The 23,061-nt window shown below is 38.5% G+C and overlaps 1 protein-coding gene across 1 annotated transcript in view; it reads left to right on the top strand.

The window, feature by feature from the left end:
- LOC126174905 (hexokinase-1-like) overlaps positions 1 to 11,500 on the top strand; it is a 272,384-nt gene extending 260,884 nt beyond the window's left edge. The window contains exons 9-11 of the mRNA XM_049921343.1: positions 283 to 422; positions 8,693 to 8,826; positions 10,754 to 11,500. Coding sequence (XP_049777300.1) covers positions 283 to 422; positions 8,693 to 8,826; positions 10,754 to 10,849 — 370 coding nt within the window. The 3' untranslated portion in view covers positions 10,850 to 11,500. The remainder of the gene's footprint in view (positions 1 to 282; positions 423 to 8,692; positions 8,827 to 10,753) is intronic.
- The last annotated feature ends 11,561 nt before the right edge of the window (positions 11,501 to 23,061 follow it).

Below are 23,061 nucleotides of genomic sequence, written 5' to 3' on the forward strand. Positions count from 1 at the left end.
CAGATTCAGAAGGATGTAAGTTGCAGTAGTAACTTGGAGATGAAGAAGCTTGCACGGGATAGAGTAGCATGGAGAGCTGACCTGCATCAAACAAGTCTCTGGACTGAAGACAACAGCAACTACTACTACTACTACTACTACTACTACTACTACTTAATTTTTGATGTTCTTCAACAACACAATATTTCAAATGCTTCAATTTCTTCTTCTCCACATATTATTATTACAGAAACAGCATTGAGACACACCATCACTTCAAATTTTGCTACTGTATTTTCTCAGGGACACGGTAGATGGAGGGAACAAGAATACAGAAGATATTCTGGACAAATTCAACTTGCAGTATACCACAGAAGACATTGCAGTTGTTAAGTATGTCTGTGAAGTTGTATCAAACAGATCAGCTCTTCTGGTCTCAATTTGTAAGTACATACTCTCAGTTTCTTTAATTAGAAGGAAACGAAGCAAGAGATAATAAAATAAGAATGTAATATTGTAAGTCATCAAAATATGTTGATGGACTTCAGAAACTAGAAACGGGAACTGCAGGTGAATGATGCAAAGTGTACTGATGCTAAATTAGCAGTAATCAAACCCACTAATCTTGTAATTATCATAATTTCATTTTGATTGAGACTTTACCAAAGATTTTACTGGAACAATAGTTTTAAATTTATTTCAATATTTATGGTGCAAAATCTGACATCACATTCTCTTCCCCGATGAGCATTGCATATGCCTTCAACCAGACAATTGTCAGAGACATGTTTGGAGGCAATCCCATCAGTCTGAATGTGATAGACACACTGTCCAGCGAGTGCAGCAAGGTGGAGGTTCCCTGCTGTTTTTGGGGCGGCATTATGTGGGGCTGACACATGCCGCTGGTGGTCATGGAAGGCACCGTAATGGCTGTACGATATGTGAATGCTATCCTCCGATTGATAGTGTAACTGTATCGGCAGCATATTGGCAAAGCATTCATCTCCATGCACGCCCCCCCCCCCTTGTGCACATCTTGTGAATGACTTTCTTCAGGGTAATGACATCACTCGACTAGGGTGGCCAACATGTTCTCCAGACATGAACCCTATCGAACATGCCTTGGATAGACTGAAAAGAGCTGTCTATGGATGACAAGACCCACCACCACTCTGAGGGATCATGCCGAATCACTGTTGAGGAGTGGGACAGTCTAGACCAACAGTGCCTTGATGAACTTGTGGATAGTATGCCACGACGAATACAGGAAGCATCAATGCAAGAGGACGTGCTACTGGGTATTAGTGGTACAAGTGTGTACAGAAATCTGGACTACCTCCTCTGAAGGTTTTGCTGTATGGCGATACAACATGCAATGTGTTTCATGAGCAATGAAAAGTGCAGAAATGACGTTTATGTTGATCTATATTCCAATTTTCTTAACAGGTTCCAGATCTATCGGAACCGAGGTAATGCAAAACAACAAATCTGTTCCATCATAACAGGGGAGAACAGATGGCACTATGGGCGGCCCACTATGTGGTGCTGCCATAGGTCAAAATTATAGAAACTGCATTTTTTAAATAGGTACTTCCATTTTTTTATTACGTTTCCGTGCAGAACGTAAATAAATAGGAATCTTTAATTTGGAACATTTGTTTCGCTTTGTGATGAATGTTGCTGTAATATCCCAACACTTATTATATGCCTCACCCATTTAGATGAACAGTTGATAAAAATGTGGTTTTTTAAATTAAAACCCAAAAGTAGTTATGTTTGGACTTTATTTCTGCTGTTCCAATGTGATACATTAACTTTCGTGACCTTATCATAATTTATGTGAACGCATGCTGTTACTGTGTGAGCAACTGTAATAACGTCATTAATGTAATAAATGCTCAAAACGATGTCCTTCAGCTTCAATGCTTTTGGCAATACGCATAACGAAATTCCTCTTAACGGTGAGTAGATCACCTTCAGTAATTGTCATACATGCATTGACAATATGCTGACTCATGTTTTCAGGCATTGTCGGTGGATCACAATAACAAATATCTTTCAATTTTCCCCTCAGAAAGAAGTTCCGAGATGTATGGTCCAGTGAACGTGCAGGCCATGGTATGAAGCTGCTATGACCAATCCAACTGCTATTAAAAATTCTATTTAATACCACTTCAACTGTATGTGTGCTATGTGCTGGACATCAGTGTTGTTGGAAGTACATTGCCATTCTGTCATGAAGTGTAACATCTTGTAGTAAAATTGGTAAAACATTAATTAAGAAATCAGCATACATTGCACCATTCAGATTGCCATCAATAAAATAAGGGCCATAATTACACACCTTACATCAACCCGCCAGGGTCGTTGATGTTCCACTTGTTGCAGCCATCGTGGATTTTCCGTTGCCCAATACAGCATATTATGCCGGTTTACATTACCTCTGTTTGTCAATGATGCTTCATTACTAAATAGAACTCTTGAAAACAACCTGTTATCATCTTGTAATTTATTTTGTGCCCAGTGGAAAAATTTACACGATGTTCAAAATCATCAGCATGCAATTCCAGGTGCATAGAAACATGGTAAGAACGAAATGTATGATTATGTAGATTTCTCAAAAGTGACATTTTTTAAATTTCCAATTCCCACTCAGTTTGTCTGCTACTGATGTGTAGATAAGCCTCAACTGTAGTGAAAACATTTATTTGGGCATCTTCATTTGTTGCAGTTCTTGGTTGCATCTTCTTCTTCGTCTGAACACTTCTGGTATCTTTAAATATGTTAACTATCTGACAGAAGGTACAGACACTTGGATGCTGTCTGTCAAGATAATGATCAACATACATAGCACAAGTTTGTTGGGCATTTTGATCACAATAGCCATAAATGAACACCATATCTTTTCTGTGACTGTTAAACATTCCATTTTAACAAGATCATGTCTTCCACATAATTATTATGACAGCATATTATCATACATAATTTAAGTAATGAATTGCACACAGTGCTATCGGGCGAGTTGCTACATCTGTGAGAATATTACAGCGCCACTCATCACAAAATGAAACAAATGTTCCAAATCAAACATTCCTATTTATTTACGTACTATACGAATATGCAGTAAAAATGGGAGTGCTTTTTTTAAAAAACACAGTTTCTATCAATTTGACCTATGGCAGCACCATCTAGTGGGCCATCCATAGCACCAACTGTTTTTCCCCGTCACACTCGAACAGATTTGTTCTTCTAATTTTTTGGTTTGATGCTAATTTTGTGAGAGATTTGGCCAGGTTACTATCAATGGACCACCCTGTATAAAGAACTTTGGAGCTCATCTTATGTATCTGCAGTCTTCCTCGGTCTATATGGCAACATTTTCTGATGTAGCTGTGTGGATTTGTTGGCTTTAAGGAATAGTTTATAAGTTGAGCTACTGTACTCACATTCTTATTTATGAGCATATCTGCTGCTCAGTATACCCAGTGTCTCTTTCTGAGCATAACAACACAGTGGATGACACAGAAGTGGACACTTATATTCCCATACAGCTATCCAGATCTAGGTTTTCTGCAATTTTTTTTTAATTCGCTGAGGTGAATGCTGTCATGGTTTATTTAGTATCTGCTTCACGGTGATGACACTGCTACACAACATGTCAGCACGGGTACTTAATTTACTGATGGTAGCTCGATAATAATTGGGGAATAGAACCTCTTGAGGAGAAACAAGAACTTGTCATGCAAGTCAATCTACAGGAAGCAGGAAGTCCAAAAACTCGTAGAGGCATGCAGGAGGATAACTCACAGCATATGGCTGTTGCAGGCAGCTGTCGACTGAGCATAGGTCAGCAATAGTTGGACTTTAGTAAGCACTGGCTGCCCTGTGTACTGCTGCCCACAGGTAAACACCTTCATCAGCAAGTCTGCTGATACTATGCAGTATGTGCTCTCTCCATGGCACATTTCAGTACAGTAACACTGCGCTATCCATGCCAGCTTGTCTACCTACATTGCACTGTTTGCTGGTGGGGATACTGAATCCCCCCGCCCCTACCCACCCACCTTCTGAAAAGTGCATGTAGGGCCAAAAATGGCCAGGCTTGGGCCACAACCCCTGGTGCAGAACTGTAGTAGCCATTGGATAACCTAGCAGAAGATCAACCAATGAAGGAGGCAACAGTGATGCTACTTGCTCCACAGGAAGAGTGGAAGGAGAAAGAGGCTGTTGCTACATGGTGACCACTGCCTACAGCAGAAGTAAGGCCACCTCATCGATGAGAGGGAGGGGAGGCAGAGGAGGTGGAAGAGGAGGGTGGATCAAAATCCATTGACTCCACATCGGCAGGAACAGACAAGAGCCTCACTGGGACTGAGGCACATGTGACAGGAGGGCAGCAGAGGGCACTACGTTGCAGCAACAAAGAAGCATGCTGCTGCAAGTGAGGATCTGCATCCAGATCCAACAATGCAGGGCAAATAACCACCAAATCATTGCTCCTACTTGGCAAGCATGAGGACCCCCTGGACAATGCTGAGGAGATCATGAAGGAGAAAAAAAATGTGTGCTATGCAGGATCTGCACCCACAGAGGCGTGCTCCAGCCAACACATCTGGACTGCCAAAATGATTTTCTGGAAAAGTAGGTTAGTGTCTGTCACCTCTTGTGCTGTTAACAGAAAATCCAACAGGATTTACAGCAATGCATCATCCAATGTGAACCTCAGAATCGGGCCCCATTGGTAGCTGTAAGAGTGCATCAGCATTGGCATTCTGGACAGTGGAGCAGCAAAGAAGTCATAACAATAGTTACTGAGACAGAGGGACCACTGCTGAAATGAGTGGGCAGTCCTGTCAGACAGCTTAGAATGGTGGTCAAATAAGGAAACTGCCTTGTGGATAATGATGAGGAAGAATATCGCCCCATACAAGAAAATGTGAAAGTTTTTAGCCACAAAAATAATGGCTGGCATTTACTTTTCCACCTGTTAATAATTACACTGAGCTGTGAAAAGGGTGTCTGGTGCATAATCAATGGGCCGTTCTGTGCCATCTTGCTTCCAATGGGACAGGACTGCACCAATCCTACACTGTGATGCACCACAGGCCAGGGTTAAAGATTTACTCAGTGTAAAAGAAGCCAGACTGTGAGTAGAGTATGAACACTGCTTCAGTGGCTGAAAAGCCTGTTGAGAATCTACAGACCAGTAAAACTTAATGCCCTTCTAGTAAATCCAGTAAAGAAGATGGAAGATGTGCATGGCCCAGAAAATGAACTGCGCACAATATGAAATCTTACCCAAAAAAGACAGGAGCTCCTTCAGGTTCTTGAATTCTGGCAGGTTGACAGTGGCTCTGATGAGGCTGTCTGTTGGGAAGAGGCCATCTTTGCTAAACACATGTCCCAAAATAATGCTTTTCGAGCCTGCAATGAAGACCATTCTCCAGGAGGCATTGTAAAAGTGACTAAAGGTTTCGCAAATGTTCCTCTGGTAGGACCTGTTACCCAACATCACCAAGATAATTGGCGCAACAGGAAATGTCCTGAATCAACTGCTCCAAGTGCTGTTGATAAATTTGGAGCATGGACAAGATTCTGAAAGTTGAGTCATTAAACTGGTGAAGTCCAAAGGGGGTATTGAGGACCAAGAAAGTCCGTGAAACAGTGTCCAATCATAACAGCAAGTAGGCATCACTCAAGTCACTGCACAAAAAATACTGGCTTTGAATAATTTTGCCAACAATCTGTTGGTTGCAAAATCGAATAAGAATCCATGACACATTGTGGCCATCTGTTTAAAATTGGTGCAAATGTGCATAGCTCTGTTGGGCTTTAGAATCTCTACTACAGGTGCTGCACACTGACTCAATAGAGTAGGAGAAATGATGCCTTGATCCTGCCAACACTGCAACTTGGCATTTACCTTGTCATGCATGGTGAAGGGGATGGGGCATGGATGACAAAAAATGGCTTAAGTGAAACATGTGCCTCAAAATTTTCAGCCCGATCCATAGTATTCTCAAACAACTGGCTGCATGACCACAGTAAGCAGCCTAAATCATGAAAAGAAACAGATTGAGTGATTAAATGCATTTCGTCAGCCATCTGGAAGCCAAGAACAGAAAAGGAATCAAGGCTAAAAATATTTTCCATCACCAGTGAATGGACCACTAACAATGTAAGTTAACATTCCTCATTTACCTTAGGTGCAGAGACAATTTCCACTACAAAAAATGCACTGTTTACTAACCTGACATAGCAGCTGTTGAAATGCCAGGCACACAGGAGCTTGTATGTATCTAAATTAACAAGGCTTATAGTTGCTCCTTTGTCAAATTGAAATTTGACGGGCCGCACACTCCACAAAAAAGTCAGCAAAATACAGTGGTGACCCATGCATGGCGAGACGACCCCAGAGCCCAGTGAAAACACAGGAGCATAAAACACCTGACACATGGCTCATGAATGTCACAAACAGTTGTCAAATGGGCTCTTTGATAGCATACCCCACAAATGGCATCCACATGTAGGGAATCTTCATAAACATGCAGTGAAGGACAACAGGGATGAGCAGTAGAACAATGTTGAAGACCCAGAAACCACAGAGGGTGGGAAATATGACACTGTGAACAACATAAACCTGCCATGGTTGGCACAGGCAAAGACAGGCAGTGCCGCATTGCCATTGTGCCCGAATTGTCAGCAACATCAACATATTGTGACTGGGTGCAGGTACCCATGAGGCCTCGGGACATGTTTAACATGAACACCTAATTGAGCCACCTGCCAATTATCAGAAAGCATGTCTCCTGTTGTTGTGCACCCTAAAACACTAATAATAATAATAATAATAATAATAATCATCATCATCATCATGTCTCCTGCAGCTACCATCAACTCATGTGAACAACATCAGCTAATGAAGATTCAAACAAGGTCACTCCCTAGTCTGAACCTCAAGATCAGGCACTGTTGGAATACTCAAACCAACACTTGCTCAAGAGGCCTTGTGGATAGGCAATCCAGACTGCATACAACTGCCCAGGGTGCTTGTGGTGCAGGTTAAACTGCAACTGTGCCACTATCACATGGGTCTGATTTTCAAAATAGTGCACCAGGAAGTGACAAATCTCATCATAGGGGAGTCTCTCTGGCTCAGTGGAGTGCTTCAAAATTTGAACAACTTCATATCAACATGCACTGCTGGACAACAAGGCAACCTTATTGGCTGGATCAATGATACACCTTACCTGGTAGTGCATCAAGAACTGGCACATGTAATTCTCCCATGTTTCCATAGACTCATCAAAACCAGCAAACAGCCTCAAGGGCAGAGAAGAAAAGTTCTCAGCAGGTGCCTGATCCGTCCCTGGCAGGGCAAGGATGCAAAGTGCCTGTATCTGTGCCTGTATCTGCTCCTGCTGCTGTTTCTTCTGTAGGTGCAACTGTTCCTGCCAGCACTGCAGAAACACCACATCCATGGTGGACCAAATTACAGAAGAGAAACAAAAAATAGGGGCATCGCACGTGTAATAATGTCCTTCACCGTGACTTTAGTATCTGTACTGGTGTGAAAACGCTGCTACACAATGTTAGTGCAGGTATTTCACAGGCTGACAGTGGCTCGATAATAACCAGGAACTGAATCCCTTGAGAGGAAATGAGAACTTGCCATGCTATTCAATCTACAGAAAGCAGAAGGCCTGAAACATCGTAGAGACATGCAAGGGGATAATTCAGCACACAGCTGAGCACTCAGCAACAAGATTCAGCATGATGTGGAAGGTGAGTTCCGTGATAGTTGGACTCACTGTAAGCACTGGCCTGTCTGGTCTACAGCTGCCCACAGGTAAACACCTCTGTGAGTGGGTCTGCCTATTACACACTGTGCACACCCTCCATGGCAGGTTTCCACACTGTTCCACTACGCTTCTCAAGTCAGCTCATCTTCCTCCAACACAGTGCCTGCTGGTGGGGATACAAAGTGTATTTGAAAAGGACACAACTGGAATCCTTGCCTGTTCTTGGCAAATGTAAGCTTGTAATCCATCACCAATCACTTCACTGCCAACAGGCTTCCAATCCTAATTTTTCATTCAGAACACTTTGTGAATACAAGTAGATTATAGGAACAGGAGGGGTAGAAATTCTGTATAGCAGCAAATATGCAAATCCCACAGTCTTTGATCATCTTTTAATGTAAAGTTTGTGGCTAAAAGTTATTATCAGTAAGGCAAGAATGATTCTGAAACAACTAAAAAAGCAGGAATAAAGAGGAAGAAGAAACAAAATAAAAATAAAAGTTATGGGAGATACATAGGCAGCACTTTCAGAGCTGAAACTCTAAATGAAATGTGGCAGTTGCTATACTTTCATCCATTTTCTCAAGTTTCAAATTTCACTGAGATTGTCTGTCACTATTCAGATTTTTAAAATCTTGTTTAGATGCAACTGTAGGTATGGAGCCACTATCAGTATGAGTTAACCAGTGTATAAATCGTCCAGGAGGTACAAATTTTTTGATCTCATTCAATCTGCAGGTTATGCTAATAGATGCACACAACTCTACGTGTGCACGCATTTGTGTGTGTGTGTGTGTGTGTGTGTGTGTGTGTGAGAGAGAGAGAGAGAGAGAGAGAGAGAGAGAGAGATAATGTACATGTAAAGTGACTGTAAGTGGGCAATACTAATTTTATGTATGAATGTTTCAAAGGTTTATCAAGACTCCTCATAAGAATGGACAGACCAGATACAACTATTGCAGTAGATGGATCTCTGTTTAAACACCATCCTAGGCTGAAAACATGGATGAACAAATACATCCAGCTGTTAGCACCTGGCAAAAAGGTCTGTTATCATCATCATCATCATCATCATCATCATCATCTTCTTCTTCTTCTTCTTCTTCTTCTTCTTCTTCTTCTTCTTCTTCTTATCTAAATCACTAACATGGCTCATAGTGCATGAGCCAAGCTGCAGGTTGCCTATCTAACGGATTCCAGCTGCAATGAATGTATCGTGCTCATATAATTATAAATCAAATTTAAAATTATGTCATAACCTACTCACTAATAAGTTTAATGTTATGTTAACACAATAAGACATGTATTACAGTTAGAAAATATGTCTGTGTCTTGAGACAGCACAACTGCTGGTGCATAAATTATCCGGACTATTGTTAATCAATATTTGAGAACGAGGGCACAGTGACTTTGAAACAACTTTATGCAAAATTTGAAATCTTTACAAAACATTTTCTCAGCTGAAATTCTCCATAAAATGATGAAAGGAAAAAAAAAATATTGCTTCCTAAATTTCTGCTGTTCATGCAATAATACTTCAGCATTCAGCATGAGATTTTAGTTTATTGCTTCTTTACTATTACCTTTATTTGTTACCTGTTTTGCAGACAATATCCACATATACCACTGGCTGTATCTGCAAAATTATTTCATTCTACAATGCACAATTCAAGAGATGTGACATCATAAACATTGGATGCATAGAAAACTAGATTTTTCTTAAAACAGAGTGCAAATTACACAGATTCAATCAGTCTGAGTTTGATAATGAGAGCACTTAGTGATAACCAATAAAGTTAAACATAATTTCAAACCTTTTCTAAACTTTTTCTCACTTACATTTTTAACATCAAATTTTTAACACATTAACTCATTTGTAAAATAATTAGCCTTTGATACTGTTTCATACACGGAAGTTTGATCCTTTATAGAATCTGGGGTGCAAAGGTTTACTAATTTTTAGCGTTCATTATTGTTATAAATATATGTTTGTAAATCTTTGTTTATAACAAAGACGTGAAGGGGGCAGAAGAGTCGTCATTCAGATAATATCATAAGAATTTCATCATTATACAGGGTGTTACAAAAAGGCACGGCCAAACTTTCAGGAAACATTCCTCACACACAAAGATGTTATGTGGACATGTGTCCGGAAATGCTTAATTTCCATGTTAGAGCTCATTTTAGTTTCGTCCACCTATGCTCAATGGAGCACGTTATCATGATTTCATATGGGATACTCTACCTGTGCTGCCAGAACATGTGCCTTTACAAGTACGACACAACATGTGGTTCATGCGCAATGGAGCTCCTGCACATTTCAGTTGAAGTGTTCCTACACTTCTCAACAACAGATTCGGTGACCGATGGATTGGTAGAGGCGGACCAATTCCATGGCCTCCACCTTCTCCTAACCTCAAACCTCTTGACTTTCACTTATGGGGGCATTTGAAAGCTCTTGTGTATGCAACCCTGGTACCAAATGTAGAGACTCTTCATGCTCGTATTGTGGACGGCTGTGATACAATACGCCATTCTCCAGGGCTGCATCAGTGCATCAGGGAGTCCATGCGATGGAGGGTGGATGCATGTATCCTCACTAACCGAAGACATTTTGAACATTTCCTGTAACAAAGTGTTTGAAGTCACGCTAGTACGTTCTGTTGCTGTGTGTTTCCATTCCAAGATTAATGTGATTTGAAGAGAAGTGATAAAATGAGCTCTAACATGGAAAGTAAGCATTTCCGGACACATGTCCACATAACATATTTTCTTTGTTTGTTTGTGGGGAATGTTTCCTGAAAGTTTGGCCATACCTTTTTGTAACACCCTGTATAATGCAGAGGGCCTAGGGATCTAATGTTTGTTCCTTTCACACAGACAAGAGTCCTTCAAAAAAGTGAAACATTTGAAATATGAATATTTTCTTGGTGTTTGCAGTTTGTATGACAGACCTTTGCATTTGTCCACAGTTCCGCCTGCTTCTTGCTGAAGATGGCAGCGGCAAAGGTGCTGGAATAGTGGCTGCAATTGCTCTTCGGTTGAAAGAGAGGTTTCAAGAAACGTGACTAAAGTCAGATCCAACTGAAATGAGCAAATACTGAATAATGTACACCGAAATATATTTTGAGAAGGGCCAGCAGGCTTGCTTCACTATATGCAGTAATGGAAAAAAAAATACAGAATGTAGTGAGCAGTGGTTGACTCATTCATTAACAATGATATTTCACAACACTATAAAGATGCTACTGAACTCTTGGAAGCAAGCTGGCCACAAATTTAAGAATTTCGATGAAGTTACTTTTCAGGAACTTGGAATAACTGTGATAAAATGGCCTTTCAAATACCTGTTGTGAAACAATGTTAATCTTGTACGACAAGCCTATTTATACTCAAATGATTTTGTTACATTTTTCAATAAAATGGGATATTGTAATTTTACAAACTGATGTGGAACTTCTATCAGAATGATAATTTAGGACCATATGGTTCCCATAAATTAGTTTGTAAGACATTTTTTCCAGATTCAGAGAACAACATAGTAACAAACATTTGAACATAGTATATGTATATAATACTGTAATATTACTTAACATACACAACTACAGAAAGAATATTGTAAAAGTTACCTTTTGTGCAGTCTATGTCAGAATCTCAAAATTTCTGTTCCTATAAAGATCTTGTGTAATAAAAAAAATTGTTCATCAAGATTCCATAAATGATGTGTCTACTGTTTCAAGCATTCTGACTATTAGTCAGGTATGACTAATTTCATACGTAGTGTACTCTCGTGAATGCATAGGACTGTATATTTGGAAGAACACTAGTGTGCAGGGATGTACATGTGTAGGTATGGTAAATTTGGAGCAAGTGTCTTTTGTACAGTTTTGAATAGAGGCCAGTAATGAACAGAGAAACAAAACTGAAACACCAACTGTGATAATCTGTAACTGGTTACTACTTTTCCATGTGAAACTGTCTTTTTTTTTCCCACATTCACTTGACTTTTCAGCATGAAGAAATACAGCTGCACTTGCTATTGATTTATTTGTTGACAAATCGTGATCAGCTCTGGCCTCATGGAAAGCCATTATCAAGTGGAGATCTGTATTTGATTTGGCCTAGTGAACTGTTTCAAATGCACAGTGATTTAGTTCACTACATTGAATTAAGTTCGTGTCATCATTTGGTAACAGCCTTTAGAGATACTGAAACCAGTTGTAGTTTACCAAGAAATATACTGCATGTGGTGCTTTCACATGCATCATTAGTCCTTTATAGTTGCAGATTAATGCTCTACTCCACATTGTGATGGTAATGATTATTACATTTTGCCAGTTTATCCAAAATAAAATGGTAGTGGAGTTTTAGATGAAGGATTACTCACTGGCAGAAATATTAACCTCTTAAAAATCAAGTATCTATTTTTTTTAACATTGAAGATTCAGTCTCACTCAACAGTTGGATTGTTTTAAGCATACTTATTCAAGTCCAAATCCAGTAAATGATAAGGTAAGAAACAAGCTGTTAAACTGCAGTCCCCAGAGTGATTTAAACAAACAATGTGAAACCTGTATGAGGACAGAAGGATAACTGTTTGAATTATAAATTCAAATTCCCTACCAAGTTAAAGAAACAGATTTCCCCTTTTCACTGTAGCTGTGCTCACATAGTGCAACATATAGGTAATTCACTGAATGTGGGTACAATAATATTGAGATTTCAAATTTTGATCAGATTTGCTTGATAGGTTCCCGGGATTTACGCCGGATCATATTGTAGAAACCGCACAATATTTCAGCGAGACAACTGCCCGCCATCTTCAGGTGCTACTGTCGCGTCGCTGAGAAGCGCGCCAATTTATATGCTGGCTTTCTAGAACAGCGCAGGCGCCAGCGGGGCATAACGTCATCGAAGACCAATCGTAGACAGCGTCGAATACCAGAGTCCTCTGCTGAAGAAACGGGTCGCGGTCTGCGGAAGCGCGCCGCGGCGCGGGAAAATGCGGCCGGGAGCGACGGACCCCGTTCGCCGCGCGCGATTTAAGCATCTGCGCTAAGGCTTCCCATCTGCGTTGACTCGGCGCGGTTGCTGATCTGTGGCTGACGATTCCTTAGTGCCGCCAAGGCTGGTTCCCAGGCTTTGCTCAGGTGAAACCCCGTGTCTCTGTTTAATAGGTCACTGCTTATACGTATTTCGACCGCCTCTTTGATGATGGACTCCCAGTATGTGGAAGCATGCGAGATGATCTTAGTTTCTTCATAATTCATGCCGTGTCCCGTGTCAAGGCAGTGTTCAGCAACCGCAGATTTCTCTGGCTGACCCAACCTCGTGTGACGTTTATGTTCGTCGCATCTGTCTTTGACCGTACGACAAATCATGCTGCAGTGGTTTGAGGTGAATGACAATGAACTCAAACTGATGTCTTGGCCACCAAATTAACCTGATATGAACCAAATTGAACACGCCTCAGATTCTATCGAGCACATGTTCTACACCCACAAACTACCACCCTTAATTTATGTGAACTGCATGACATGTGTATAAACATTATGCTGCATACATAACACATTTCAGCTGTATTTCATTTTTTATGATTTATAGCCAATGGAAGGATTTTCAATTGTTGTTTTCTTTTGTCACATATTCTGTAAGTTCATTATCCAATTTATGCAAACATTAAGTGAGATCATATGTAGCCTACTATTTAAGTGCCAGTATCTATTGTTGAAGCCAAACTATGATGTAGGACCAGTGAGGAACGAGATTCATCGGCTACTGTGAAATTATTTTTTATTTTGATCTTTTCCTCATTACAGAGGCTTATCTCCAACATAATAATTTACTCGGAAATTACTATACAAAGAATAAATGTTCTTAAACTGTATTTTCAAGATATTCCTCCAGGTGTTTTGATCTTGTGTGTCCTCTTCCTCTGTACCCATTCTCCTGATTGTGTGCTGTACATTTTGGAGCCAGGTGGTCACAGGTCTTCCTCTTCCTCTTCCTCTTCTCCCCTCCAGTTCCCAGTTCTGGTATTCTGGCTTCCTCCATTCATCGTACATGCCCATACCACTGTAATTTCTACTAACCATTCCATCATATATTCTTTCTTTTATTTCCATTCTCCTTATTATTTCGGTGTTCCTATCCTTTCCCTTTCTGGAGATTCTTGCTGTTCTTCTCCAGAAGTCCATCTCTAGAGCTTGTAATTTTTTAATGGGCTTCAAGTTAATTGTCCAGGTCTCTGTTCCATACTGAACCACACTTTCTAATATGGATTTGTATATTAATTTTTTAGTTCTGCTCATTACATTCCTGCTCCATAAGACTGAGTTAAGCATCCCAATGACCTTCCATTTGCTACTAATTCTTTTATTGATTTCTGACTCTGATTTTCCCTCGATTTCTAAAGTGGATCCCAAATAACAGAAAGTGTTTATGTTTTTGATTTTCTTTCCTTTGATGTATAGCTCATCTGAACAATTAGTCAAGTTTTTTTTAAAATTAATCTTCCAACCCCAAGTTTTTTATGCTACTGCTAGTTGACTGCACATACAGTTAGCATCCTCCTCACCTTGTGCTACGGCTACTTGATCATCAGCCAACAATAAATGATGTAGGCAAACTCCATCTCTTATTTCTAATCCCATACTATTACATTTACAAGACCATGTTCGAAGGCTAATATCTATTTAGATTTTAAACAATGATGGTGACATCGGGCAGCCCTGTAAAAGGCCTTTGCTTGTTCTAAATTTCTGTGAAAGTTTATTACCAACTTTCAATTGGCAAATGTTATTTTTATACATGTTGTTGTGGTCTTCAGTCCAGAGACTGGTTTGATGCAGCTCTCCATGTTACTCTATCCTGTGCAAGCTTCTTCATCTCCCAGTACCTACTGCAACCTACATCCTTCTGAATCTGTTTAGTGTATTCATCTCTTGGTCTCCCTCTACGATTTTTACCCTCCGTGCTGCCCTCCAATACTAAATTGGTGATCCCTTGATGCCTCAGAACATGTCCTACCAACCAATCCCTTCTTCTAGTCAAGTTGTGCAACAAATTCCTCTTCTCCCATATTCTATACAGTACCTCTTCATTAGTTGTGTGATCTACCCATCTAATCTTCAACATTCCTCTGTAGCACCACATTTCAAAGGCTTCTATTCTCTTCTTGTCAGAACTATTTATCGTCCATGTTTTACTTCCATACATGGCTACACTCCATACAAATACTTTTAGAAAAGGCTTCCTGACACTTAAATCTATACTCAATGTTAACAAATTTCTCTTCTTCAGAAATGCTTTTCTTGCCATAGCCAGTCCGCATTTTATATCCTCTCTACTTCGACCATCATCAGCTATTTTGCTCCCTAAATAGCAAAACTCATTTACTACTTTAAGTGTCTCATTTCCTAATCTAATTCCCTCAACATCACCTGATTTAAATTGACTACATTCCATTATCCCCATTTTGCTTTTGTTGGTGTTCATCTTATATCCCCCTTTCTAGACACTTTCCATTCCATTCAACTGCTCTTCCAGGTCCTTTGCTGTCTCTGACAGAATTACAATGTCATCGGCAAACCTCAAAGTTTTTATTTCTTCTCTATGGATTTTAATTCCTACTCCAAATTTTTCTTTTGTTCCCTTTACTGCTTGTTCAATATAGAGATTGAATAACATTGGGGATTGGCTACAACCCTGTCTCACTCCCTTCCCAACTACTGCTTCCCTTTGATGCCCCTCGACTCTTATAACTGCCATCTGGTTTCTGTACAAATTGTAAATAGCTTTTCAGTTCTGCCACCTTCAGAATTTGGAAGAGAGTATTCCAGTCAATGCTGGCAAAAGCTTTCCCTAAGTCTACAAATGCTAGAAACGTAGGTTTACCTTTCCTTAATCTATTTTCTAAGATAAGTCGTAGGGTCAGTATTGCCTCACATGTTCCAACATTTCTACGGAATCCAAACTAATCTTCCCCGAGGTTGGCTTCTACCAGTTTTTCCATTCGTCTGTAAAGAATTCATGTTAGTATTTTCCAGCCTTGGCTTATTAAACTGATAGTTTGGTAATTTTCACATCTGTCAACACCTGCTTTCTTTGGGATTGGAATTATTATATACTTCTTGAAGTCTGAGGGTATTTCGCCTGTCTCATACATCTTGCTCACCAGATGATGGAGTTTTGTCAGGGCTGGCTCTCCCAAGGTATCAGTAGTTCTAATGGAATATTGTCTACTCCTGGGGCTTGTTTCAACTTAGGTCTTTCAGTGCTCTGTCAAAGTCTTCACGCAGTATCGTATCTCCCATTTCATCTTCATCTACATCCTCTTCTATTTCCATAATATTGTCCTCAAGAACATCGCCCTAGTATAGACCCTCTATATACTCCTTCCACTTTTCTGCTTTCCCTTCTTTGCTTAGAACTGGGTTTCCATCTGAGCTCTTGATGTTCATACAAGTGCTTCTCTTATCTCCAAAGGTCTCTTTAATTTTCCTGTAGGCAGTATCTATCTTACCCCTAGTGAGATAAGCCTCTACATCCTTACATTTGTCCTCTAGCCATCCCTGCTTAGCTATTTTGCACTTCCTGTCAATCTCATTTTTGAGACATTTGTATTCCTTTTTGCCTGCTTCATTTACTGCATTTTTGTATTTTTTCCTTTCATCAGTTAAATTCAGTATCTCTTCTGTTACCCAAGGATTTCTATTAGCCCCTGTCTTTTTACCTACTTGATCCTTTGCTGCCTTCACTATTTCATCTCTCACAGCTACCCATTCTTCTTCTTCTACTGCATTTCTTTCCCCCATTCTTGTCAATCATTCCCTAATGCTCTCCCTGAAACTCTCTACAACTTCTGGTTCTGTAAGTTTATCCAGGTCCCATCTCCTTAAATTCCCTTAATAAATTCTCCTTAAATTCTTTATACATATGTTGTATTATTTCAATCAAGGAAGGGTTTATGGTTGCCATATGTAGTGCTCTCCAAAGTAATTTTCTTGAAACAGTATCATATGCTTTTTCTAGATCTATGAAAATTAATCCAACATTTTTTTGATTTTTCCCTGTGTTTCTCCAAAATCTGTCTGAAAATATGGTCTCCCAGCCATGAAACCACATTTCCTTTTTGTTCTAAATTTTTTTCCATTTTGTTTTTAATAACTATCACAAAAATTCTCATTAACATGTTTGTAGCACAAATTCCTTAACAGTTTTAACAAATTTTTTGATCCCCTTTCTTAAATGTGGTATTAATGAAACCTTGCTTCATCTCGTTGGGTATTGAATCTCCATGTATAATTTTATTGAAGAGCTGTGTTACCAGTTTCACAATTTTGTCATCACCATATTTCAGACACTCCAGATTGATATTGCCTGGCCCCAGTGATTTACCATTCTTTCCTGTTCTCAGTGCCTGCAAGTACTTCACTTTCTAAAATCTGGATCATCATCATCTTAATGTCCATTTTCTTTCACTGTTCCTTCTTCTAGATATTCTTCTCTGCCCTCATTTAATAATTTTTGGAAATACTCTTCCCATTCCTTTTGTGTTATCAGTTGGAGAGTATTTTGCTTTTTGCATCCTGTGGAAGCCCTTTTAATACTGACCATGCTTCTTTTGCTATCCCAAATCCTAATTTGCTATTAGCCTTGGCACATGTACTTTTCCGTGCATCATTGTTTTCCATCCTTATTTTTTTCATCACTTCATTCTTCTTTTTCTTGTATATTGATCTTGTTTCTTCTGATTTATCATTCAACCACTGAAGGAACGCATTTTGTTTTTTTCTAACGAGGACCTCTGTATCTTCTACCCACCACTCTGCTACATGGTTGTGGTTGCTATCTTTTTTACCCAACACCTCTGTTGCTACGATTTTCACATTAGTTTTTATATAGTCATATATTTCCTCTGTATTTCCTTCAAATGATTCAACCAGTTTCCTCTCCATCCTGGCCGCAAAGAGTGTTCTGATACTTTCGTCTTGTAGGCTGTCAATATTAAAAGGTAAATTTTCATCTTTTGCAATCTGGTTCATTTTATTTATGTTACTTGTATCATTCCTTGCATTCTTCCATGGCCAAAAAGATTTCATTTTTACTAGATAGTGGTCTGATCCATATGGGCTCCTCTGTAAGATCTGATGTTGACTGCCTTGAAACTACATGTTTGCTAATGATAATATAATTTATTATAGAATGAAGTTCTGTAGTGTTCTGCTGCCAAGTATATTTATGAATGTCCTTGTTTTTGAAAAATGTGTTGGTAATTTTTAGATAAAATTGGTCACAAATTGCAATCAATTGTTCCCCATTGTCATTATATTCTTCATCTCCATGTTTTCCTATTATTCTACAGGATTCTCTAATTCCTACTCTTCCATTCGTGTTTCCCACGATAATCAGTTCCTTTCTTCTTGTGATTTTTTCAATAGTCTCCCTGGAGGTGGCCCAGAATGTATCTTTCTCCTTATCTTTTGTGTCATTCATGGATGCATATACACCAGTAATCACAACTTCCCTAGCAAATAATGTCATTTCAACAGTTATAATACACTGATTGATGAATGTCCAATTTGTGATTCTTTTTTTCCATGATTTCTTTATCATAATGTAGACTCCTGCGTTGGCTCTTACTGCTTTTGATACCCCACTCCAGATATAATTATCCAGGCATAATTATCCAGTTCTTCTTCTCCTTGGCCTTTCTTCTTTGTTTCAGAGAGTATGACAGCATCCATGTTGAACATGGAACATTCTGCAGGTAGTAAATTTATTTTAGTGGAAATACCTTGCACATTCCACCATCCAAACATCATTTTCCATTTCTCATTGCCAGTTCATTGTCCAAAGTCCCAATGGAACATTCTGCAGGAAGTAAATTTATTTTAGTGGAAATACCTTGCACATTCCACCATCCAAACATCATTTTCCATTTCTCATTGCCAGTTCATTGTCCATAGTTCCAATTTTTCCGAGGTATATTATTATGTTTTTTAGCGTTTTTAGGTTTTTATGTGAGTGAGGAGCTGGCCCACTGCACAACCCCCAACCCAGAGGACCAGGTAATTTTTACTCAAGGTTTTCTTCCTTTAGTCTCTGACAAGCAAATATCACACCACAAGGCAGCAGTTGCTAGTTTTGGTCCACCCCAGGTATTTTATTTCCCCGGTATCCACCATATCTGATGAGCATTCCCCTATCTGCCACTTGGGGAGGCGCCCAATGGAAGACCAGCAAAACTGAACACGGGTTATTATTTCCTTACCATAATCTGCAGAGAACTAAATACTCGGACATGGTAAAACATATTGTAAGACTGTCAAAAAGTGAATTTCAAACTTCTTAGTGGTATAATTAATAATTAATGTAGGTGTTCATGCAGTTTCTTGCTCTCAGTAAACACACTAGCTGACAACACAATTCTAAAAGCATGTGTTGACTATTTTTGGGTTCCTGTATGTCTGACCGACTGACTATTAAGGACCCCTTTTCTCATCAGGAACATGTAGACTAATGCAATCAAAAGATACAGCTATTTATGTCATATATTTTGATACTCGGAAACTCCCTCATCAAGACATTGTTAAATTGTATGTCAATAAAAATATATTTTTGCCATCACAACATATGTTGCATTCATCACCTATCAAAAACATAATATATACAGATTCCTGAACGCAAAAATGAAATGTAAGCTAAATCTTCTGTATCTACATATACAAACTGAAGTCCTCTGCTCGCTCCTTTTGTATGTCCAGGCTAGTCTGAGGAAATGCTGTAGAAGTTTTGATATGGTCTTGAAATTTCCAGGACCAATATCTTGCCATTACCTATATCGTAAACTGCCAAAACTCACTGAGATTCTCGATTCCCATGATGGATGAACTATAGATATATATGTAATTAAGTCTGCAGAGAACCCTAAATTCACAAGTCCTACCTGCACCTGACCAATTTTTATCACTATTCTCGGACACAAGACAGCTAAAAGTTCAACAGTATAATAGATACTGGTCTCAAATCATAGTTTTGAAGCCCTGAGGATGAAGCTGTGCCTTGACATGTACATTGGTTAGTAAAGCTGTTCTAAAGACATCAGACAGATTTTGAAACAAACTGTGTAGAAAACAACATGCCAACATTTGTGGATGCCTGTAGTCAATGTTCTCCTGCTTTGCACCTTACAGAGTACAGTCAAAGATTTAGCAATAAATCAGAAATGAACTAGTTAAATTTCTACTGGAAATTATGAGAAAATCCACAATGACAGTTTCTTTGAATTTTAGACTTAATGAACCCTAGACCACCTTACACTACCATTCACCTTGACTTCACATTGTTCATACAAGAAGCTTGAAAATAATTATATTTCATTTCAAAGATGCCCAGATTTCTAATTTACCATCATGAGCTACACAAGAAAGTTCATAATTGAAAGAAATAAGTTCTTACAATTATGCATAAATAATTAATAAACTCAATTAACCTTTTAAGGTAATAAATATTTTCTGCATGATATCAGTTTCCATAGTACATCTATGTTACATTTTACACAGCATTCATTACAGTAATTTGCATACTGTAGACTGCTATACACTTATAAATATCATTCAAAACTGTCCAAATAATGTTTTATGGGCACTGATAACCTCACTGTTGAGCACCCGTAAGCTCCAAACAAATAACAGTGTTTTCTGTGGGATTTATCAGAATTGCCAGGAAAACCCATTCTAATTTATAGCCTTATATACATTTTACCCCTTTCCTTTCTGTTGCTGTGTATCCTGATGCACACTGTAAGCCCTTTGAATCATATTCCAGGTTAGACCACTTTAAACTGAGACAGTAGCATTAGACCAATATCTAGCATTTGTAACTTAGTCACAAACACTCGTTAGTATAATGACAATACTGATTTTCTAAACATTAATACCACTGAATGTCACTGCAGAAAAAATACATTCAACATGTAATTTCTTTGAGTTGCTTTGAAATTTTTTATGTACATCTAAAATCTGAGGAGGACAAAATGCACTCTCCTCTTCATCACTTTTTTGAATGATGTCATCATATGTCTGAGATTTATTACAGTTATATTCAAATTTATTTTGTCTTTATTCAGGCTTTATGAATGCAACAATAAAATTTGGTTAAACTTACTTCAAGGTTAACTGGGAAAGTATGTGCTGTCAAATTATCTATTAATTTCAGTTCTGAAATTGTTTATTTATTTATTTTATTTTGATCCAAAATCAACTGATTACAAAAACAAGTTTTTTTTGTTCCAGTCTTCTGGATAAGTCAGAGCCTTACTTACTAGGGTTACATATTATTGGCTGGCACTTTTATCTACACAACTTTTGCTAAATTTTGTTGAGAGAACAGAGTTACATATATGGACTATACATTAAAAAAATTGTTATTGCCATACTTAGATTAAGGAATCTACAGTTTGTAATACAGTATTCATATCTGACATTCAAATATTTACAGTTTGTGACACAGTCTAAGATCTGAGATTACATATATTTTTAGATAGATGGTCTTCCATCATACGAGTGTACTAAATCTAGAAACTCATCTACTGAATATACAGGTTTGTTTAGGAGGCATAATTTTAATTTCATTTTTAGTTTTGTAATGGGCAATTTGGAGATATTAGGATGGAAGCAATTCAGTAGTTTTATGCCTGCATAGTGAGGGCTTTTCTCATAAAGTGTTGTTCTATGAGAGATGATGTGGGGTCTCTCTCTATCTCTAGTGTTGTGATCGTGTATTTCTTTATTAAGTGTTTCGTTACTGTTTACTGCCATAATGATTATCTTCATCACATACAGGTTATGAACAGTTAGTATTTTAAATTCTTTAAAGAAATTTCTGCAGGACTCCCTGGCACATTTCTTTCCCATAATTCTAAGTGCCTTCTTTTGTAAGGTAAGTACACTTTTCATATTACCTTTACTGCTGGATCCCCATACCTCTATCCCATAACTTAGATGGGATTCAAATAGTGCAAAATATATTTGGCTCAGAGTGGTGATGTTACAAAAAGGTGTCAGTTTTCTTAGGACATGTATGGTAGTACATAGCTTTTTGCAAATATCATTCACATGATCAGACCAGTTTAACTCTGCATCTAGTGTCAGGCCAAGAAATTTGGTCAAGTATTGTTTTTTAATGTATTCGTCACCCATTAAGATTTGGTTTTCATGAGTTTTTTGCCTCCCAAGATCAAATTCAATATAGACAGATTTATTTGTGTTTAATTTTAGTTTGTTTTCATTAAAATACTGCAGAATTAAGCCTACTGCAGTATTGGATTCCACTTTGAGCTGTGAATAGCTTGGATTGCTGCATATTAACGTGGTATCATCTGCATATAAGATAGCTGTTGCATGGTTTGTTATGGACTGAATATCATTTACATAGATAATAAAAAGAAGTAGTCCTAATATTGACCCCTGTGGAATACCAAAATTTATGTCAGTGGTGATTGATTTGTATGTTCCCTCTGTAGTGCTAATAGACACAAACTGCTTCCTATTTGTCAAGTAGGACCTCATCAGATTATGGGCTGTGCCTCGAATGCCATAGTTCCACAGTTTGTCCAGCAATATGGTCGTATCAACACAGTCAAATGCTTTTTGTAAGCCTAGAAAGATGCCACATACATGTTCTTTATTATCTATTGCTTGAGTGACACCTTCGATTAAGTTGGATGCTGCTGTAATGGTGGATGACCCCTTGTCAAACCCATACTGCCCCTTAGAAATCACTTTTTTGCATACCAGGAAGTTCCAGATTCTTATGTATATTACTTTCTCAAAGATTTTGGATATTATTGGAAGAACAGAAATGGGTCGAAAGTTTTCTACTAAATTCCTGTTTCCTTTTTTGAAAATAGGTACAACTAGGGCAATTTTCAACTCATCTGGAAATAGACCATCTTCCATATGAGAATTGATAACAGTTGATAAAGGTGATGCAATTTTATGTATACATTTCTTAAGAGTGTCCAGACTAAGATCATCATATCCTGCTGCATGGGAATTCTTTACGCTACTCACTATTTTCATTATTTCTTCTTTACTTATTAGCATCAAAAATACACTTCCTGACACTAGTGTTCCTCTGAATTCGAATTTATGATTTTTAAGCTGATTGTTTATGCTGGAGCCAACAGAAGCAAAGTAATTGTTAAATAGATCTGCTACCTTATTCTGATCAGTTTCTATTGTGCCGTTTATCAACAAGTGATTTTTAGTTGTAT

The sequence above is a fragment of the Schistocerca cancellata genome, chromosome 1 (assembly GCF_023864275.1).
Source record: "Schistocerca cancellata isolate TAMUIC-IGC-003103 chromosome 1, iqSchCanc2.1, whole genome shotgun sequence".
NCBI classification, from domain to species: Eukaryota; Metazoa; Arthropoda; class Insecta; order Orthoptera; family Acrididae; genus Schistocerca; species Schistocerca cancellata.